General features: G+C 47.1%; 1 protein-coding gene across 1 annotated transcript in view; it reads left to right on the top strand.

Moving 5' to 3' along the window:
• Positions 1–21,779, top strand: part of LOC142817637 (cell adhesion molecule 4-like) — a 324,540-nt gene that overhangs the window by 265,027 nt on the left and 37,734 nt on the right. The window contains exon 3 of the mRNA XM_075894703.1: positions 6,058–6,193. Coding sequence (XP_075750818.1) covers positions 6,058–6,193 — 136 coding nt within the window. The remainder of the gene's footprint in view (positions 1–6,057; positions 6,194–21,779) is intronic.

The following is a 21,779-nucleotide window of genomic DNA, read 5'->3' as shown; positions in this document are numbered from 1 at the left end:
TCATTAGCGAGCAACACAACGTTTATCAATACAGGGAGCCCCTTCATTTGTGCCTTCGGTGCCAATCCCTTGCTGAAAAATTAATAGGGGAGACTCGTCCTGCCGTTCTATAGCTTGCACAAAGCAAACACGCATGCATGCACGCACACACACACACACACGCGCACGCACGCACACACACACACACGCACACACACACACACCCACACACACACACACACACACACACACACACACACACACACGAAGAACATAATGGAACAGAAATGGGTGGTGCAAGCACTTGTTTATGAATATGTATGCGCTTATGATAGAGTACCGGCTCTCAATTCACGAGGACAACAATCGCGCACGTTCATGAAGGCAATATCGGCGATTTGAAGGACTGCGCTGAAAATCGACGCGTGCAAAACGCGCTGACTTTGTGACCCACATGGAGCATGAGTACCGGCGTCTGATCGTGATTCGATTGTTTTATTTATTTTCGTTCATTGTTCGCGTGAGCCCTCACGGTTTATGCAAACGCTGCACGCGCATAAAGCACGCAGAACGAGACATTGATCGTTGCGACTTCATCGTAGGTCGTAATGAAAGTAATCGTCTACACTGGATCTGTTTACTTAATTCTATCTGCTCATCAGCGTATGTGATTCTATATATAGGCGAACACATGTGTTAATTAAAAATAAAATATTATGCTGAATCCCTCGCGAAAGAATACACCGGCCAGTATTGATGGTATGTGAATTATTGGCAAACGTAGCCGCTCAGTGGGAAGGAGAACCTACAAATGAACCGCAGTTTTTGCAAAAGCAAGTTGAACACGCGTGGCCGTTTTTCCTTTCTATCACAAGCACTCAAGCGCCCAATTGCCACCAGAAAGTTCATTAGTCTAGTTAATCTCTCTAGCTTTCTTATATTCTTTCTCTCTCTCATCAGCCCCACCACGGTCGTCTAGTGGCTAAGGTACTCAGCTGCTGACCCGCAGGTCGCGGGATCGAATCTTCGCTGCGGTGGCTGCATTTTCGATGGAGGCGAAAATGATGTGGACCCGTCTTCTCATGTTTGGGTGAACGTTAAAGAACCTCAAATGGTCGAAATTTTCGTAGTCCTCTACTACAGCGTCTCTCAGAATCATATGATGGTTTTGGGACGTTAAACCCCACATATCATCATCATTCTCTCCACTGATCTCACTTGATGCGAGATGTAATATTTCGTCTGCATTTTTCAAGCTGTTACACGATTTCTTTTAGGATACTTCACGCCATAAAACCTTATATAAATATGCATTTTGGTCACAAGGGCATGCTCAAGATTTGTGGGTGAAAATATCAAAGCATAAAATATTGGTACTCGCATATGCCGGTAAATATATGAAGTTCCCTTAGACTCATTCAAGAAATAAATTTTGGGCATGCTGCTCATTTGGCCTCAGGCTCACTAAGTTTTTTTCACAGCCGGACAGACCTGCATTCAAATTCTGCGTAATAGTGCTCACTAGCACTCACTCAGGCTCTGACTCTTGACTCAATCCGAGTCTGAATGAGTCAATTTATGAGTGAGATTGCCGACGCATTGGTACAGGCAAAGAAAAAATAATAATGTGACACCATTTCTAAGCAATAACAGTATAGTACAAAATAAAAAAAAGTGTACTAGTAACAAAAAATTTACGCGCCATCTCCCCCTACGGGCAACCATAGTGAAATGCGAAAGGATCACAGTGGGGTGCGCGTTGAGTTTCTGTTTCTCATATGTGACTTGATGAGACGGTGGTTGTCGAGACGTTTTAATTACCACTTGCCGACGCTGACGTTTACGTTCAGCGTCCCGGGCTTCTTGTGCTCCACGGTGGTGGCGCTGCCGCTGCAACTTGCGCCGACGTTGTTCACGGCGTTTCGCACACAATGAGAGAATGACAGAAGCACAGCGAATGCGAGATTTACAGCCTTGCAGCTTCGAGATCAGCTTGCCCGCGTTGCCGTTTACGTTCAGCTTCGTGAGCATCCATAACGCTGCTGTGAAGGAGAGTGCAACGGGAGCGAGCTCGTGTCGCATTATATACGAGGGCACAGCTGTTGCGGACAGATGAAAACGGGAGAGGAGAAACAAAGGAGAGGCAGCGTTCATGCCATCTCCTCCCACCTCCTCACGCTGAAGCGAGTAGAGGGATGATGCTGATGATGATGATAATGATAGTGATAATGATTTATGATGATGATGATGGTGATAATAATATTAATAATAATGATGATGATGATGATGGCGATGATGATGATGATGATGATGATGATGATGATCATGATGATGATGATGATGATGATCATGATCATGATGACTTCGACCACCTTGGGTACTTTAACGTGCACCCAAATCTGAGCACATGGGCCTACAACATTTTCGCCTCCATCGGAAATGCAGCCGCCGCAGCCGGGATTCGATCCCGCGACGTGCGGGTCAGCAGCCGCGTACCTTAGCCACTAGACCACCGGGGCGGGGTGAGTAGAGGGGGAAGAGTTGGCGCATGCACAGTATGGGTGCGGGCGCCGCAGAATGGACACTGCCCCGAGCATAAGATGCTTTGGCATCTAAAAAATCTTCACAAGCACAATGTGACACTGACGTTCGGACAAACTTGCGTAATAAATGCGAACAGCACACAACCAGTGCTGTAGGAGTACCGTGTAAACCCCAGATGTTTGCAGAGATCGGACATTTACCAGTGGATTCGCTCGCAGGATTTCAAGCTGGACGGTTGTGCCCTCGCGATCTCCGACGCCAGCGTAGCTCCCGCCGACTGGTTCGCCCTCCGCGGTCTCCTGACGCCGTGCAGCTCTCGCATTGTGGCACCCCGCCCTTGGACTGCTTCGACCGGATCCCAGCTTTCCTATCTCCTTCTTTTTTCCGTCGCTTGCCTGTCTACTTCTCCGTCTATTTTCCTTCTATTCTTTTTATCCCTCCTTCCCCCCACCCCTATAAGGCACTGCGCCGTGTCGCCTGTAGGCAGACAGAAATTAGGTGCCTTTTTCCTCTTCATTCTAACCACTACCACCACCATTTACCAGTTGAAAAAAAATTGCCAGCATATCCACGGAGTGAATGATGGAGAGTGGGGCGAAGCATTCGTCCGTCCATTTGTTCTTGCTTCCGTCCGTCCATGCGTCCGTCTGTGTAAACATCCATGCGTTCATCCGCCCGTCCGTGCGTGCGTCTGTTCGTGCGTCCGTCCCTGCGTTCTTTCATGCATCCGCCCCTGCGTCCGTTCATGCGTCCATCCATGCATCTGTCTGTGTGTCCGTTCGTCCATCTATATTCAACACTCCAAGTACCACCATCTCGCATCTTTTCATCATATATTCCCCATATAGAAGCACCACCATCCAGCGGACATTCCAAGGACTAAACGAGAGGTGGCACACACACTTTCTTACGGCTTGCGCTTCAAGTCTACTTCCCACCTTTAACCACCTCGAGTTCATGGTATATACTAGTTCACTGTATTCATGGCACTGCGGCCCAACGCTCGCTAAACCTTTCTAAAACCAAGGAGGTTACGCCCGGCGAGTATAACGTAGCAACCTTTTCCTGTCAGATAGTGCTCAATGTACATGCCAATGGCTGCTAATGGGAAATGAGAGACAGGAGAATTCGGCTTTTACTTTCTTACGGCTTGCGCTTCGTATCTACTTCCCACCTTTAACCACCTCGAGTTCATGGTATATACTAGTTCATTGTATTCATGGCGCTGCGGCTCAACGCTCGCTAAACTTTTCTAAAACTAAGGAGGTTGCACCCAGCGAGTATAACGTAGCAACCCTTTCTTGTCAGATAGTGCTGAATGTACATGCCAATGGCTGCTAATGGGGATCGCAGCGTGCGCGTTAACTAAAAGCCGAATGTTCCTGTCTCTCATTCCCCATTAGCAGCCATCGGCATGTACACTGAGCACTATTTTTTATTGTTGAACAACGCACAGAAGAAATCTCTCACCGGCACCACCTTGTAGATCAAAATGTTATACTTGTTACACACTACTACAACGGTTACGAGGGACAAACGGGTGCCGCTACAAGGAGCTTCGCCCCTAAAAATTATTCTTGGGCTACTAGAACTTGTAGTAACTGTAGGTTTCAATCAATCACATTATGTTTCAACGTCAGTCAAAACATTATCGACATCTTCTGGATGTTTATCAACTGCTTAATGTGACAGCCTTACGTATAACATAAATCGCTTTGTCAACGTCACTTAAAAGACGAGCTTTTTGAGTGCTAGCCATAGCTGTCCAATCAGGAAGCCACCGTTATAGCTCGAACATTCCGCCCATAATATTTCGCAATCCGCGAGGCTTCTCGGTCGTAAACTGCCTGTGCCATTAATCGGCCTCCTTCAGTAATATTACAGCAAGAACCAATGTTGGCTCGAAATTTCTCTTACGACCCATTTCGGCGTACGAGTTTGACGTCCGCAGTGGTGGTTGGGGGTCACCCTGGCACCCGCATGTCATGGCGAATGAGACGAAGACCAGAGGCACCGAGTTGGATTAATTGCGATCACCTCGTTGCGTCACCACTCCGCGCTTTGGGGAGGACATAGCGCCTTGCGCGCTAGTCGACTGACGCAATAATGTGCGGGCATTGCTTACGCGCTCTATTGCTGCAGCACGCTAAAACAGAGCTCAATTAAGCATGAGGCAGTGACGTTCGCAGCATAGCGAAGCGGGTGTGTGCCACTGAAATCGGGGAAGACCACCTCCGGCCCACTACAAAAATGAAGAAGCTGTCTATACAAAACTTCACGGGTATGGATTCCTTGCGTATCGGTAAAATGCAGTCTCTGGGCGCGAGTAAGGGCTATAAGTGAGCCTAGCGCGCGTTTACACCGACTTTACCCAAGTTCGATGAGTTTGAACAATGACTTATTTTTCTTCGCCTAAGTTTTGTGAGTTTACGCAGGCCCGTAGTCAGGAATTTTGGGGGGTGGGGGGGGGGGTGGAGACGGCACTTGTTAAAAACTTTAAAAAATACCCGTTTTATTACTTGTCTTCAGTAAAACACCCCTTCATTCGAAATTCGGGGAGGTCCCCTTTGGCTACAGGTCTGAATGCAAGCTGACTCATTGGCTGAGTGCAATATGAGACACGGGTTGAGGTGAATATTCTTATAGACGTTTTCGACGGCATTGCAAGAAATGACCTCTAAACCGCATGAGCTAGTGCAATACCGGTCTTCTCGCTTTGAGATGCCTTGAAATGCTTGGGAAGTTTTATGAAGTTTAGCCTTGCGACGGAGTACACTTCGCGGTTTCATAAGAATTCGCGGCGTTGGGCGTAACTGGCCCCTCAGCTCCACTGTACATTGGTATTTATAGGGTCACTGAAAGCGAAATTAGTTTTTTTATTGTTAGTAAATGACTCTATCACAATTCCGAAATTACTATGCTTGCCGCAATAAGACGCTCGGTAAGCCCCCCCCCCCCCAAAAAAAAAAAAACTGGTAAAAAAAATGTGGGTGGCAACCTTGGAACTCCCGCGCCAAACGCCGTCGTCATATATAGATTCTAAAGCTATCTGCGAGGATCTACGTTGTTCCTCATTAGTTAAAAAAAACTAAAAAAATGTCCTCTTAGGTGGTTACATACATAACGTACCAAGTTTCAAGACATGTCGTTGAGCTAATGTCGCCAATATACGAGAAATGCGCACAGAAGTCCACAATCACATCGCGCGTGGTGAACTCAACGTGAAATTTAAAAATGAGTTTTTTTGCCTCAATTTCGTCCTCCATTAATAAACTTATGACTGTTAAATCAACCTCAGAGTTCTCAGAGCACAACTTATCAATCTAAATAGATTTCTTTCTTCACTCTTGGTGTCTCTTTAAGACGTTAACTCAGTTAAAGCCAGGCCTAAATCTTTTCGCACCCTTCTTTTATTCGCTGTTAACCCTTTTCAGCGTATCACATTCCTTCTGTACCTTGCCTTTTCGACACCCGTTTCGTCCTCGTGAATAAAGTTGTCACTCACCCACTCACTCACTCATTCCTTGTGTGCAGCATTCCCGTTCAGACAAGAACAACGTGTTCCTGGAGAAGACCGACCTGAACACCGAGGGAATGTACGGCTGCGAAGTGTCCACCGAAGGTCCTGGGTTCAAGACAGTCAAGGGGGAGAGAGAGCTGCGCATATACGGTAAGCTTGACGAGCAAATAAGCAAAGAGAAAAAAATGAAAGCACTGGTTAATGTAATTAACACGTCATTATTGTCCCGTGCTAAACGTATTACCGAAGCTCTGGAAATCTCTCCGCCACGAAATCGCCGTGGTGATTCCACAGGAATGTATTGACCCGGAAAATTAATGAAAACATTCTCGCGTCGGTAGTGCTAAGCGGCAAACGAAAAAGTCACACGTTAACTACCTACGATGTCGCGGGCGTGACAAAAGAAAGCGACGCGGGTAAGATTATCTTGGTTTTCCTTCCGGAGCATTGTTTGGTTAACGTCCGATAATGAGTTCCTTGCATCTATCAGTATTGCCCGACGAGAGCGGAGCAGCGTTGTTCCAGCCTCTGTAAAACAAAATAAAAGTGAAAACATGCAAAATTGCGAACAAAAACTAGGAAAGAAACAAAAAGAGACTGAGTCTTTGATGATGAATTAGACCTTTAGATGTCTGTACCGTTCTTGGACGCAGAAATTCTTGGAGCTTAGCTGAGGAACCGGTCATTGCACGTGGCCACCAAAGTACTAATGTACCTATTGAATACAATCAGAGCTTACTATCTGATTGGGACTACATACCGGATTATCTTGCCCTATAACCCACGTCCTACCCGCTGATCCTGTCTCTGGCAGCAGTGGTGCTGGTAAACTAACGAGAACCGCGAAGCAGCACGGCGTAGTTTACTCACCCCCTGCAGTGACGTAGGCCAACCACTTACATTGGCAGTGTAGCGATACTCATGCGATTTCAGCCGGCCCCTTGCCTTTCACTCGAAATCACGCGGCCGTGTTATAACGTTGTGGAAGTTTCCGCTCAAGCAACGTGACCCCGAGCTGTTGAGGTGCAAGGAGACTCTACACTGTAATACGCAACGCTATTATAGGTTTTCGCGCTGCCACGAAGCCCCTCAAAACGGAATTTGTCCACACTTAGACAATGGGCTTACTAGGATTACATTGAGTGGCCGTAGAGTTTGCTATAATCACAGATTTAATGCGAAAGACTTACATGATTCGCAGAAGGGTGGATAGGTGTACTAGTTGGTAATTCATACTCGTTGAAAGAACTCGTATAGCGCGCGACCGCAGACGACCGACGAAGAAGAATTACACGGGCGATCACTAACGAGTTCTTAGTGAGCGCCTAAGTTGTCTGATACTTCCTCCTTCGTAGTCCTTGATTCCACGCTCCCAGTGCTTTGAACGAATTATAGGCCTCATCATATGCGAAAAGGGATCGTCGGCCTCGGCTTCAACACGAGTGATGCAAGAAATTGTCATCATGTGATCAACACCGTTGACTGAAGAGAAAAAGAGACTTGCGCCTTCGAGTCTTCTCAGACAAATACATAACGAACAGTCACTTCTCTTTTTTGCTTTCCTTTTTAGATGACGTCGTTCCCTCATACGAGCCTTATCTCTCGATATAGGTGCAACTGGCCGCATATACTTGGACACATTTGGACTTGGACGTATTTCTGTACTTGGACATATTTTTTGCTGTTGTTGACGTACTTCATTGTTCTTACTGACTTGTTAACCCAATTTGTTATTACTTTGTACCGACCCCCCTTACAAAATGCCTCTGCGAGCTCTATAAGGTGCTTGTAAATAAATAAATAAATATTGGGATGATTAACACAAGAAAAAGAGATAGAACTGTAAAAAAAACAGCAGTTTCAATCCAAGAGCCTTAACCATCCGTTGCCGGCGCCTATGCGTTCACTCTGCCAGCATAGCCGTTGGCCACAATTTATTTCGACGCTATTATCGGAAACGCGCGCGCGATGCTCGCACGAATGGTCCGTATTCCGCGCCGCGGCGCCCCGTGCAATCTGCCGTAAAGCTGCTCGAGATATACGAGCGCTACAGAAACTATGTCGTCCTATAACGAGCACGTCGAGCTGACCACGCCCAGGGAGCATCGCGGTTTTACAAAATGACCACGTCGCGGCGGCCCCCCACGTTAGGATCCTGCCTCGGTACGACAATACGAGGCTGCCGACGGGCGAGAAGGTTCGTCGACGCCAGCGCCGCTACTGTTGTGCGGCGACACCAATAGGGCTCCTTCCTTTGACGTAGAGAAATGAGGAAAATATTACAGCAGAAATTGGCTGGAGCAAATTAAGATTTCCGATGCAGGCAGCATAATGGATACGCGACGATGCGACACTGCGTCGAAGTGTTTAAAAGGCGCCGAGCGTTTGTACGCACTTCCTCGCAAGCAGGGCGTTCTTAAAGCGTATCGATTTCATCTGATGAGGCATGCACAGTCACGTACAAGATTTTTTGAGATGAGAGAGAGAGAGAGAGAGGGGGGGGGGAAATATCAGAAATGTGGGGAGGTTAACTCGACTAAGTCCAGTTGCTACCCTGCATGGGGGACAGGGGAATGAGAGAGGAAGAGAGAGATACACGTTGCACATAACACACACACAGTGCAGGTTTCACAGGTGGTCGCACAGTGATATTGCCCTCAAGAATTGTAGAAGGGCTGGTGTGACTTTCTGGGGTTAAGTATACTTGAAGGCCACGCTCCCAAGATCTCCAGAGTAAAGGGTCTATCATCCAGCCTCCTTAAGGCACACTGGAGAGTCCGGCGATCTTCTTCAAAGTCTGGACAATGGCACCGGACATGGTCGAGATTATATACACAATGGCAGTTATCACAGTTGGGGGAGTCAGCCATACCAATGCGATGACTTAATGCATTGGTGAAGGAAATGCCGACCCACAACCGACACAGCACTGTAGCATCCCGTCGCGAAGTCTTTGACGGCAGCTGTAATTTGAGTAATGAAGCGAGGTTCTGTGGGCGTCGAGTGGAGTTCAGTGGAAGATTTCAATGCGTAGGTGTGTTATTTTGCGCGATGTGGTGAAGTTATTTTGCGGCGTCAACCCTTGACAGGGCTATGAGCAGTGTGGGTGCTCCGTCGTGGGCACAACGGGCAGCGATGTCGGCGAGGTGGTTACCACCAATCCCACAGTGACCAGGCAGCCATTGAAAGATTATGTCATGTCTTTTGTTAGTGCCATGATGACAGATTTCATTGACTTGAGATACCATCTGATGGCAGTTCCTGCGTCGTAGACTTCGCATACATTGAAGGGCGGCCTTGGAGTCATGGAAGATAGCCCACTTATCAGAGAATGCTCGCATAGCAAATGTAATCGCAGCTAGAAGGGCGGCGAGCTCGGAGCCCGTAGATGTGACGCGTGAAGTCTTGAACTTGACGGTGCTTGACTGAGAAAGAATCACAAAAGCACCCGTCGAACTTTCCGAGACTGAACCGTCCGTATAAATATGAGTTTGGTTTTCATATGATATATGCAAAAGGTACAATGATATCTGCTTGAGGGCTGCAGATGACAGGCTAGCCTTTTCAGTTATGCTAAGCATTTCAATGTGTACAGGGGGTCTTTGCAGCCACCACTCCGGGCATAGCGGTATAGTTGATGGTGAGGATCTCCTGTAGATGGAATGCTGGTTAGCCGCCACCTTTCTGGAGAACTCTGCCTTCGGTTTCATTTCATTTCATTTATTTTCTCTCAATGCACAAGGCGTTACAGAGAGGAGTGGTGGAAAAACAAGTAACAATCTGTACAAACAAATGGAGCATGTTTAAAAAGGGTATGCGTTTATGGTACTCTTGAAGTTGGCCGGGTCAGTGATGGATGCGATGGAAGCGGGAAGGTGATTCCAGTCCGTGCTTGTTTTGGGCACGAATGAATTAAAATGGAGGTTTGTACGGCTGCTTGTAATTCCAACTTTGAAGTGGTGATCGCTGCGGGATGAAATGTTGGGTGGCGGCAAAAAAAGCGAGTTACTCAGTGAGTGCATGGTATGGTACAACTTGTGGAAGAGGCACAAGCGCGAGATTTTGCGGCGAAATGATAGGCTAGGTAGATTTAAGGTTGACTTCATATGGAATACGCTTGCTGTACGGGAATAGTTCGACAAAATGAAACGAGCGGCGCGATTTTGAATTGCTTCGATGCTACTGATATGGATGTTTACGTGGGGATCCCATACAGATGATGAATATTCTAGCTTTGGTCGGACTAATGTTTTATAGAGCAGAAGTTTCAGTTGCATCGGGGCAAGGGAGAAGTTACGGCGTAAATAACCAAGTGTGCGGTTAGCATTGTTTTTAATAAGGTCAATGTGAGACTGCCAGGAAAGGTTGTCAGAAATTGTAACGCCAAGGTACTTGTAAGAGCTAACTTTAGTAAGGGGAGAATTACTAAGTACGTAGTTAGTAGAAATATTACATGTTCGACGTGAAACTCTCATTACCTTGCATTTAGTAACATTAAGGTTCATTAGCCAAGTATCGCACCAAGAAGAAACATTGTCTAAGTCACACTGAAGGGCAAGGTGGTCAGAAGGGGTTTTAATTTCGCGGTAAATAACACAATCATCGGCGAAAAGTTTAATAGAAGAAGAGATGTTATGTGGCAAATCGTTAATGTAAATCAGGAAGAGTAGTGGGCCAAGAACGGATCCTTGGGGGACGCCAGAGGTTACGGGTGAGAGGGGGGAGTTGGATTCATTCGCAGTTACAAATTGAGAGCGGTCTATTAGAAAGCATTCAATCCATTTTAATATGTTAGCATCAAGATTAAGTTTGCTTAGTTTTAGCAGCAGTAGTTTATGGCATACAGTGTCAAAAGCTTTTGCAAAGTCGAGAAAAATACAGTCAACAAGGGAAGAAGCGTCAATGGCAAGAAAAGGTCATTAGTAAAGCAGAGAAGTTGGGTCTCACACGAGTACTGTTTCCGGAATCCATGCTGGTGATCACTAAGGAACGAGTTGTTTTTTAAAAAAGTGATTATGTGGGAGTAGATGACGTGTTCCATGAGCTTACACGGTATGCTTGTTAACGATATGGGCCTGTAATTGCGGGGGTTATGAACGTCACCTGATTTGTGAAGAGGAACCACCTTTCCCGCTTTCCAGTCGCCCGGGAGGCAATGACATTCCAAAGACTGTGTGAAGAGCGCACATAAAATGACAGATGAGTAAACAGAGGTATTATGCAAAAACTTTGCACAGATACCGTCTTCACCTGGAGCACTGGCTAAATTCATGTTTTCTATCAATTTTTGTATGCCGACACAGTCAAATAAAAGGGGTTCCATGGAAACAAAGTTGTGGGTGGGGGTATCGGGAAAGGAAAGTGCTGTAGGTTTAACAAAGCACGATGAAAACACAGAGCTTAAAATGACACAACACTCTTCTTTTGGTACACGGCTGTTATCATCATGGATTAATTCTATCGCCTTTTTTTCATTTCCCCTAATCATCTGCCAAATGTTCTGTGGGTTAGTTGCAAGCAGGGAGGGAAGCGTTTGTTGATAATAATTTTCTTTTGCAACGGATAATGCGCGAGTGTACTCGTCAGCTGCGTGATGATAAGCGGACCACCTTTCCGCGTTGTTAGTTAGCTTTGCCCTTCGAAAAATTCGTTTCTTTTTATTCAGTAGTCGTTTTAGGGTAAGCGTGAACCAAGGGGACTTTGCGTTTTGCCTAATTCTGCGGAGTGGAATAAAACGATTGGTAAGTTCTGCTACCTTCTGCTTAAACAAATTCCACTTTTGTTGCATGGACCTTTCCAGAAATTGCGAAAGGTAATCGTTTAGGAAAAGCTGAAGCTCATTAATAATTGAAACATAGTCGGCTCTTTTGTAGTCCCTAAAAACTTTTGAGCTATCATTTCTTTTAGTTGTTTTAGTCATGTTAAAATGAATAGCTAGATGGTCGCTTACGCCCGGAATAACTGATAGAGATTTAATTAGGTCGGTATGCGTGGTCAGCACCAAGTCTAGAACTGAGGAGGTGGACAAGGTAATGCGGGTTGGAGCGTTAACCAGCTGGGTAAGGTTAAAGTCTGAACACACATCAAGAAAGGCAGAACTGTTAGCAGAAGTTGATGAAATTGTTGGGAAAGGGGGAGACCACGAAACATTAGGGAAGTTAAAGTCACCTAGGAGAAACATAGGCGCAGCCGGAAACCTTACTCGCAACTTATTTAGTACATCGTGTAATTCATTTGCGAAACCGGTAGTAAGGTTAGGAGGCCAGTAGCAGCCACAAACAACGATATCTTTGTGGTTAATGCGAACACACGCGACAACAATTTCAAGCGGTGAAACAACAGGCACGCTGAACGAGCTACTCTCGTCGCTAATGGCAATCAATACGCCGCCCCCGCACCTCGTACCCCGGTCACAGCGGTAGAATTTAAACTTTTTTGAACAGTTAAATATTTCGTTATTTTCAATTTCCGCGGACAGCCAAGTTTCAGTTACTTCGACGACATCAGCTAGACATGTATCTATTAGCGCAGATAGGGCATCACGCTTGTTAGTAACACTTCGAGAATTACATAGCAAAAAAGAAAATTCGTGAGCTCGAAAATGCTTATCTAGCTATCGATGTGAAGGAGGAGCGCTGGCCCCTGCGCATTCTGCATTGCTTACTTCGGGAGCAACGTGGACAGGGTTATCATAAATAGGTCCTGCCTCAGTTACACGATCGGTGACCGGACAATAAACGTAGGCTTTCTTGTTGATTAGTATCTTGTTATACTTCAAGTAATATGGCTTCCCAGTGCTTTTCGCGAAAAGTTGAAAGCGATCGGTTGAAAGCTCAGTTGAAAGCGATTGATTGATTGATATGTGGGGTTTAACGTCCCAAAACCATCATATGATTATGAGAGACGCCGTAGTGGAGGGCTCCGGAAATTTCGACCACCTGGGGTTCTTTAACGTGCACCCAAATCTGAGTACACGGGCCTACAACATTTCCGCCTCCATCGGAAATGCAGCCGCCGCAGCCGGGAGGTTGAAAGCGATCAAATATCAATTCCGCTTTCCAGAACTGACGCTGCACGGAAACTCCACACGCTTGCTCGCAAGCGCATCACGTCACTATGGAACGAGCCAAATTTCATCCATGCATGGTTATGTACCTTAGACCCAACTCTCAGTCTTCGAATTCCTCCGGAATTACGCTGACATGCTGAGCAGATTATGGTTGAGCGTCGCATTTACCAATGCGTACGGTTTCCGCGTAGGAATGGCTGACACTGCTGCATGCGACCATTGTGGCAGTGACGAAACAACTTGGCACATTCTGTGTGAATGCCCACAATACTGCTCGCAGATACATTCACTCTGCAATGCACTAGATGAACTGGACAACCAGCCTCTTTCGGAAGAAAGAATCCTGTGCTACCGACAGGACTTTATGTCACAGAAGAAGGCTGTGAAAGCGCTCCTGCGCTTCTTGCGTTCAACCGGCTTGTCCAAACGACTGTGATCGAAACTCCCTGAATGTGTGCGCATGTGATTTTTTTCTAATTCATTTTATATCTCTCTATCTCTAGCCTCTTTTCGACCCTTTTCCCTACCCCCGTACAGGGTAGCAAAGCAGTTCTTCTAGGTTAACCTCCCTGTTTCTTCCTTTTATTTATTTCTCTCTCTCTGCCTTCGTTCTTTCCAGTGGCAGGCTAGCAAGGTGGTAGTTAGGCAGTCGGGATATATGACAAATATGCGCCCAGAATGTGTCGACAGTTCCATAGGTCGTAATCGGGTGGTCTTTGGCAATGGTAATAGTTGCGACCGTGTTAGCACACCTAGGCAAACATGTGCGATGAACTTGGCCTTGAATGCTTCGCAGGAACCGGTTGTTGGTTTTTCCGGCATTTGAAAGCGCGGTTTTGCTAAACGAAAAATACCCCAAGAAGAACGCTCCGTAGAGTTCAAGCATGGCTGACACGGATGTTCCCCAAGTTTTACCGGCGAGAAATTTTATTACATGGGCGATAGAGCTGAGCCTCTTCTTGAAATGCGCAATGTGATCACTCCACGAAAGGTCTCTGTCAATAATGATGCCCAGGAATCGATGACATCTCGTATACGTAATTCTGACATTCTCGATAGAAACCTGCCTCCTAGACACTAAGAAGCGCATTGTGTACGCCACCTAGTGTATAAAGACAGCTTTTGCATGAATGATGGCTGATTTATTGAGCACTAGTAAATGCATACTAGTAAACAACAATGAAAAGTTCATAACAGATTGAACAAGAACCGCATGAAACAACTTCATTCTAAAAATGATTAATATTGTGGAAACAGCAATTTTCGGAGCCAAGTCACGTCGGAAGGAGATCTAAGTAGCGAACTGAATTTTCAACTCTTGCTAACCTCTCTACGGTCTAATCTTCAAATGATTATATTCACTACTTAAGAAACGGTTTATCTTGTCGAGAAAGCCGGCAAGACTACGTCATAATATAGGCCAAAGGACCTTGAATGATAGCCACTGGTGCTTCTTTAATGCCATCCTGCCTAGGTAAGATATAATAGCACCCTGGTAAGTGCGTACATTACAAATAAAAGGGTGGGTGCAGGAGTTGGTATAGACGCAAAAATCAAATAATTTGACGCTATAAATGGTCTATCTGGACTTGCTTATCAGAAAGGGAGGTTGATACTTGCGCAAGTTAAGGTTGCGTACACGGCTGGACCATCAACCATCGGACGCGTGGTGTCACGGGGAAGCACTTGACTGGCCGATCCTAAGGTGACGTCCAACCAGTTTCAGAAACAAAATTTAAAAAAAGAACCATCGGGTGTAATGAAGTTGGGTATACAAAAATAAGAGAGCTCTCTCGAAAAGAGCGGGCAGTTACGTGCACCTGAGTGAAGCACGTAGTGTCTCCCATGACTCCGTTCCGAAACGCATCGGGGAAAACACGGTAAAAAGCGCGCGAAGCTCGGGGCACGGCGCATCCATTTTTAAACGTGGCAACGAGGGCTAGTCAGGTCGCACCTCGTCGACGCGAGAGAGAGAATCGAGGCAGTTAACACTATAGCGGGCGACAGAAGGCAAAGGCCGCGGAGAACGGCGGCGCACATTACGGCGTGAAGCCAAACGCGACGCACAGTGTGTGACTACATTGGGCAGCCGAAACGCAAACACGGTAAAGCAGCCTCGAACCAACACGGCAGCGCGCCAAGGACGCTCCTCGTGCTACACGCAAAACTCGTTTGCCTGGTTAACTCTTTCCGGCGTCATCAACGTCAGCAACGGGATTAGAAGCAAACACGAGCTGAGCCGGTTGTAGAGCCCGTGTGTGGCCCTACGTGCGTGCCCGTTCCCGTACGACGCGCTTGGCCGCGAGTAAACTTGCGACTGTCTCCGACGTGGCCCGGTTTTGGGGAAAGTACGCGTAGAATACGAGCGAGGTCGGAACGAGGAGGGGTGAGGGGGCGAACGTCACGCAGCGGGATCACGCACGTATAGGGCGAACCACGGCCGCGCGGTAGTGTCTCCACGAGCTCCAAAACAACGAGGCATCAACGATTCCGGAAAAGAAAGCGAGCATTCCGACTGACCCGGTCGATTAGGCCTAACTGGGGTCATTGGGTCCCAGGGTGCCCACCACGCGGAGGGGCCCGCGCCGCCATTACTCTTGATAAACGCTGCCACAGCGGTGTGCTCCCACCGCCAGCGAGCCTCGTGGCCTGTTGGGGGAACGCGCCCAGAGATGGCCTTAGGGAAAGGGGGGTATGGTGACGGTGCGTAAAGGTGAGAATGTGCACAAGGCGACGTAGAGACTCGTTCGTTTGCGCGACATCCAACTCCCTTTCTCCCTTTTCGCACTCGCCCCCGACGGCGTCGTCGACGAAAAGAGAAGCTCGTGCGGACGTGTTACCCCGCCGGGTCGTCTTTACGAGCGCCCGCAGCCGTGTGGGCTAATCTAGCTCACTTAGCGCGTACAGCGCGCGCTATACCACCCGTTCGCTCGAACGCCATCTGCTCGCTTTAAGCGGAAAGTGCTGGGGCCTGCCGACGCCAGAGGCAAAAGGAACAAGTGCGCCGTTCGTGTCTGTCACGAAGTGGTGCGCCATGTTTCTCGCCGAGTCTTTCGGCTTTAAACACCTGGAAAGCGTCCTTTCTTTTCGCTCACCCGCACGTTCTGTTGATTTTATCACGCAAGTTAGAGCAAATGACACACTCTCTTCAGTTGAGAAGTGTCTGTGCTTTTTTTTTCATTTTCTTGCTGATACCGCGGTCGCCCAGTACAGGCTACGGGTCACAATTTGGCCTGTCTATGCACCTTTTCATAAACGCCTCCCTGGGCGCCGCCATAGCCCTCCTTGGGCTGTGCAAATTGGCGCATCCCCTCGAAAATTCACTGGCGACGCTGTGCCCTTAGCCTTTGTGCTCCCGCGCACAGCCCATCATGGCGGTGTTTTTTTTCCTTCCTGTGAAAAGGTGTATAGAAATGCTACATTGTAAGAAATAAATATTGGTACTTTACGTAAGTGTGTTTGCTTTTTAGCTGGCTTTTTTAGCGAACTCTTCTGGGCTTGGTGTGGGTCGTCATGTGGGATGCAGTATTAATCAAGTGCCGTATAAAGTTCAAACTAGAGTCGGGAAGCTTCCCGAATAAGACCTTGTTTTCCGGTAATACCAAACGTCTGCGGTTTATCATTCATCGTCTCATGCTTCACACATACACATGAAAAGTTTCGGACAGGGTCAATCGTGTGCGATGCCTAGTGGCTTGGTCCCTCAGCCATGACGATGTTAAAGCTTTTGCAACACCAATTTTATTATCTGCTTATTGAGATCTTAGTTTTTAGGCAAAAGTAACACGCTTTGTTCCACTTATTCTGGCTGTCAAAGCAGGTTATACGGGGAGATACACAAACACTGGTGGGTAGGAAGTGCGTAATCTTTATTAATAAGCACATATCGCAAGCCAAAGGCGCAGTCGGCATGAGGTTTGGCGATGTGAATGACCGATTTTACTTGTGCTTGTCAGGATACTGGTCAAAATGCTCGTAAATCCTGCGCCATGTCAATGTGCACGCCCATCTCATCGTCATGTTCTCTTACTTCCACACGGTTTTCACGTTCGGTTACGCTATGACTGCCAACCACGCTGCCTTTTCCGTATTGCAGAATTTACCACGTCAGAGTGAGAAGCAGAAAACCTTACCTACAGAAAGTTTGAAGCTATAGGTATGCGTGACATGCTGGGGGTATAACTTTTTAAACCTCGTCAAGAAACAGAAACGATAATGACAGCCGTTTGGCTACTCCATGTTCTTCCCGAAGATAGGCTCGATCCTTGCATGATCAGTTCTGTACAAAAAAAAAGTGGCCGCGTATCTGCGTGCGTCTCTGCAAATGTCGTCGAAATAGGATAGTCTTCTGCCGGCCAAGCGGCCATTACGTATTGTGTTGCCTCAGACAGCGCCTCCTCTACGTTGAATCGGCTTCATCTGGATTGGATTGGATTGGATAAACTTTCATTTGGTCCTCCAAAACACAGATCACTGTGTTGCGGGCAGCTCCCACGAGGGGACTGAGATGCCAAGCTCCTCAGCCGCCTGTCATTCATAAAATAGAGAAGGCGCTGCGTGCGATATGGATGCCATTTGGCAGTGCCGTCGGGAAACGTGAGCTTGTACAGAACCCAGGCCCACTGCCAGGTGGTAGCACCATATCATCATATCATCGACAGAGCGCTTTTTTGTGTATAGCATTGCATTTCTAGCGCAGCGTAAAAACACTGGTATCTCCAAAATTACGTATATACGCATTTTTCATTAAAGGAACACATCACCTAATATTTACCTATCGACGTTGCATCTCAAATTTGCGTAATATTGGCCTTTTGATCTACAATATTCACAAGTATGGACACAACCACCAGTTCAAGATGGCTAGACTTTAAGTGTCTAAATTTTAGCCGGGTAGCTAAATTGTGTGAAAGTCAGGCAAACCGACATTTCGGCATCGAGTATGCGCCGGTGTGTAGTGACTGGGGACGGCTATATGCGCTCCCTTAGTAGAGTACCTAGTACTCTAAATCGGTAACCACTATTTCTTATCACACATTACTATCCCAAGAAGGACTATCGCCTTTAAAAAATGAAAGCACAGTTATTATTTATCGTATTTATTCAAGCAGCAACCTACACTCACGTTGTACCACACAATCTTTGATTCGCGCCAGAGACTTCTTCCACTCTAATAATCGGACAAATGCAGATACGAAAATAGAAGTGGACGTTTCGTGTCTTTAATCCAGAGCGTCATCGCGTAGGACTTCGTATCGCCTATAAAGTATCACTAGGTTCCTTTCGACATGGTTAACTTAAGAGCTCTGTTATGGACGTAGCTCATTCAGCACCAAGCCACTGAGTCCAGTTTTAACACCATGGTTCGTAGCAGTATACTTAGGCCAACGTTGTCGCTAAACAAGATCGACAGTTTCCGGTATCATATTTTGATTATCCGCTCCCAACGGTGCTACCATTCTTTTAAACTATTCAAAATACCCTGTCACGCGTTCACCTGCCATCATGGTCCAACGGGGCTAATGCCCGGGCAAACCGTCTTAATCAAACCGGCTTAATAGTACGAAAGCCCCACGCTCGAGGGCACGGCAGAGGAGACGCTCCACAGTTAGTTATCCCATTACGGCCTCTGTCCAACCCCAGCGCTGATCCGATGGTGGCTCCGTCCTCCCTTGCTTGGACACCAACGGCCGATGATGGGAGGGAGGCAGGACGCGGGGAACCGCTAGTATGACGTGTCTCTTCGGAAACACGAGCTCGTGTATTCCGCTATACTGGTGTTCTCAGAGACGGAGTACACGCGCGCCCGCGAAACTAAGTTTGCACAGCGGGCCACTCGGCCGAGCCGCGTCTGTTTTCGGGAAAAGTACACACATCCTGTGGTGGGAACGCAACAGTCGCGTGCTTAAGACGCGCGTATCTTGTGAACCGTGTACCTCTGCTAGCAGAGAGCTTCTTACTAACACACATATACCATGCTGGCTTAGCGCCTCAGACCTCTTGTTAGGCTCGAGGACGCGCGGGTTCGATTCCCGGCCGCTACAGTGGGGCTGAAACTAATAAAACACTCGTATACTTATATTCTGGCGCAATTTTTAAAAATGCGTCATTTACTTGGCTGCACCTGTCGCTTTGGCTCGTACGATACAGTTAATGCAGCCGACACAATCGACTGAAAATAAAACAAGAAAAGGATGGTTTTCGCTTTCGAGTCGTCTTAAGCAAATGCATGAGGGAACGTGTAAGTGTTCATTAGCTTTTCCTCGCACTGGCATGGTTGTCTACAATTATACGCTAAGTCTGAAAAGACAATGAATGAAATGCGATTTAGTAACTGTTGTGTTGTGTCGTCTGCGTCTGGACGTAGCCTTCACCAATGCCTATTCATTTAAGATTGGGATGGCCGACAGCGCGGAGTGCGACGACTGCGCCGTCGATGAGACTATTGAACACCTTTTATGTTACTGCCTGGCATACGCAAATGAGAGGCTTCACTTGCGCAATGTTTTAAATGAACTGGACAGAAGTGATTTCACTGTCGAGAAAGTATTGGGACCATGGCACTGCGCATCCCAATTCCGAAAGGCAACGAAAGCACTGTGGCGTTTTCTTAAAGACACCGGCCTGTTTCATCGTTTTTGATGTGAAACTGTTACGCGTTGGCCCAGTCAGTGACCTTTTTTTCCTCCTCTATAACTCCCTTCCCCAGTGCAGGATAGCCTACCGGGGCTATGTTCTAATTAACCTTCCTGTCTTTCTCCTTATGTTCTCTCTCTCTGTCTCTCTCTCTCTTTCTATGTAGCCAAATAGGCAGAACCAAGGGTATCGGTCAATCGTAATAAATTTCAGTAGCAGTGCATCGATGAAAATCATTGCATAGCTTAGCGAAAACCGCGTCACATATATGCTGATGCCACATATGTCGCTGCTTTATATACTGCTGTTTTTTTCATTCGTGACTCGTTATGTCGAGCTCTACGGCTGGACGTACTACGGCTGGTCGTGGTGTTCCACATAATGCACACCTACACTGCAGCCTTTGTCGTCCCAGAAATAGATGTCGCTCGGCGATTCAAAGTAGACCACAAAACCACATCAACTGCCGCAGAGATTTTTGCTGCCCGGGAGACAATAAGACTTATTACTGATGAGCGACCTCAAGCCTGGACGATTTTGCGCCATGACAAACCCGCTTTACAAACCATCAATTGTGTCATGAGGCAAGGTCCGTATTACATCTGGGCTGTGGAAGTTTATATTTACACGGAGCTACAAATTGCAGAACTTCTTCACTTGGCTTCAACAAATGACCATCTTATCACCTTTCGGTGGATTCCCGCGCACTGCCACGTAATGTGAAACGAAAAATCAGATGCTGGAGCTAAAAGCACGCTAAGTGGTGCCCCTGAAGTACGCATTGCGTTTTCGCGAGCGGACACGAACGCCCTGCTTCGCTGCGTGATGCGCAGGCACACCTGAACACTGGACCAAACCAGAACGGCGACCCCGACGACTACACAAATGGGACGCGGAAATGGGGTTCCGCGGGTCCCTTCAGCGACACATCGCAAGTACTACGATCCACCGAATTCGTCTTGGTGTGGCGTAACACAAAACGTTACGCACGTATCATCGCCGCAGTGACACCGGTTGCAATTGTGAACGCTGCGATGTGCCAGAAACACTTTGACACCTATTTTGTGATTTCCCAGCATACGCGCGTGAACGACAAACAATGATTTACTCTACTGAATGATTTTTCAGTAGGTCATTAACTGATGAGACCGTGTTGAACCCATGGACCCCAGCAGTGCAACTATGGTCATAAAAGCAGTTAGTGCCATTTTAAAGATATCTAGACTATATGCACGGATATAACATTTTTCTCGGTTGGAAAGGGTTGTACATACTCAGCTCTCATTCTCACTATTATCATCCATTACTCTTTTTTCTCTCCTTTTCCCTCCTCTGGTGTAGAGTAGCAGGCTATAGCTTGTTATCGCTCAGCTCGACCTCCCTGCCTTTCTGTGAATAAACTTCTCTCTCTCTCTCTCTCTCTCTCTCTCTCTCTCTCTCTCTCTCTCTCTCTCTCTCTCTCTCTCTCTTTCTCGATATCAAACGTGACTTCAAAATGTTGAAAACAGCTATTACGGAGCACAAAAAAAGTTTAGGGAGCCGGCTTATGAAAATATATGAATTTGGCCCCCGCATTGTAGCAGGCGAATAAAATCAAATATTGGCTTATCCATTCGCACGTTCTCCTGGGACCTTATCGGATCAGATGCAGACAACTATGCTGAATCTGATTACCTTGCAAGAGTAAAGTCGTACGCATATAATGGGGAGTAATGGGGAGGGGGGCAATATCGCTTGAGCATGCATTTATCGGTACAACACTCAAGGGGTAGGAATCATCGGGCGTGCCAAAGTTAGCTTACTGAAAGCAATGATTGGGTGATGCGTTGCTGCGATGGCATCCGCGCTCCTTCCCGCATCCACTACAGTATATGAGGGTTGCCAGTGATGTCATACGCCATCTCTGTGGTCCGAGGTGGCGCAAATGTTCTCTTGTGCGGCGCTTTGTCGGCTCTGTCGGAACGGTGAGCGGCGACGAGAGATTGTGTGCGTGACAGTGTACATCACGCTGCAGTGGTCAGCATACGCCGA

This window comes from Rhipicephalus microplus, chromosome 1, assembly GCF_043290135.1.
Source record: "Rhipicephalus microplus isolate Deutch F79 chromosome 1, USDA_Rmic, whole genome shotgun sequence".
NCBI classification, from domain to species: Eukaryota; Metazoa; Arthropoda; class Arachnida; order Ixodida; family Ixodidae; genus Rhipicephalus; species Rhipicephalus microplus.
This window is presented reverse-complemented; position numbering and strand designations above follow the sequence as displayed.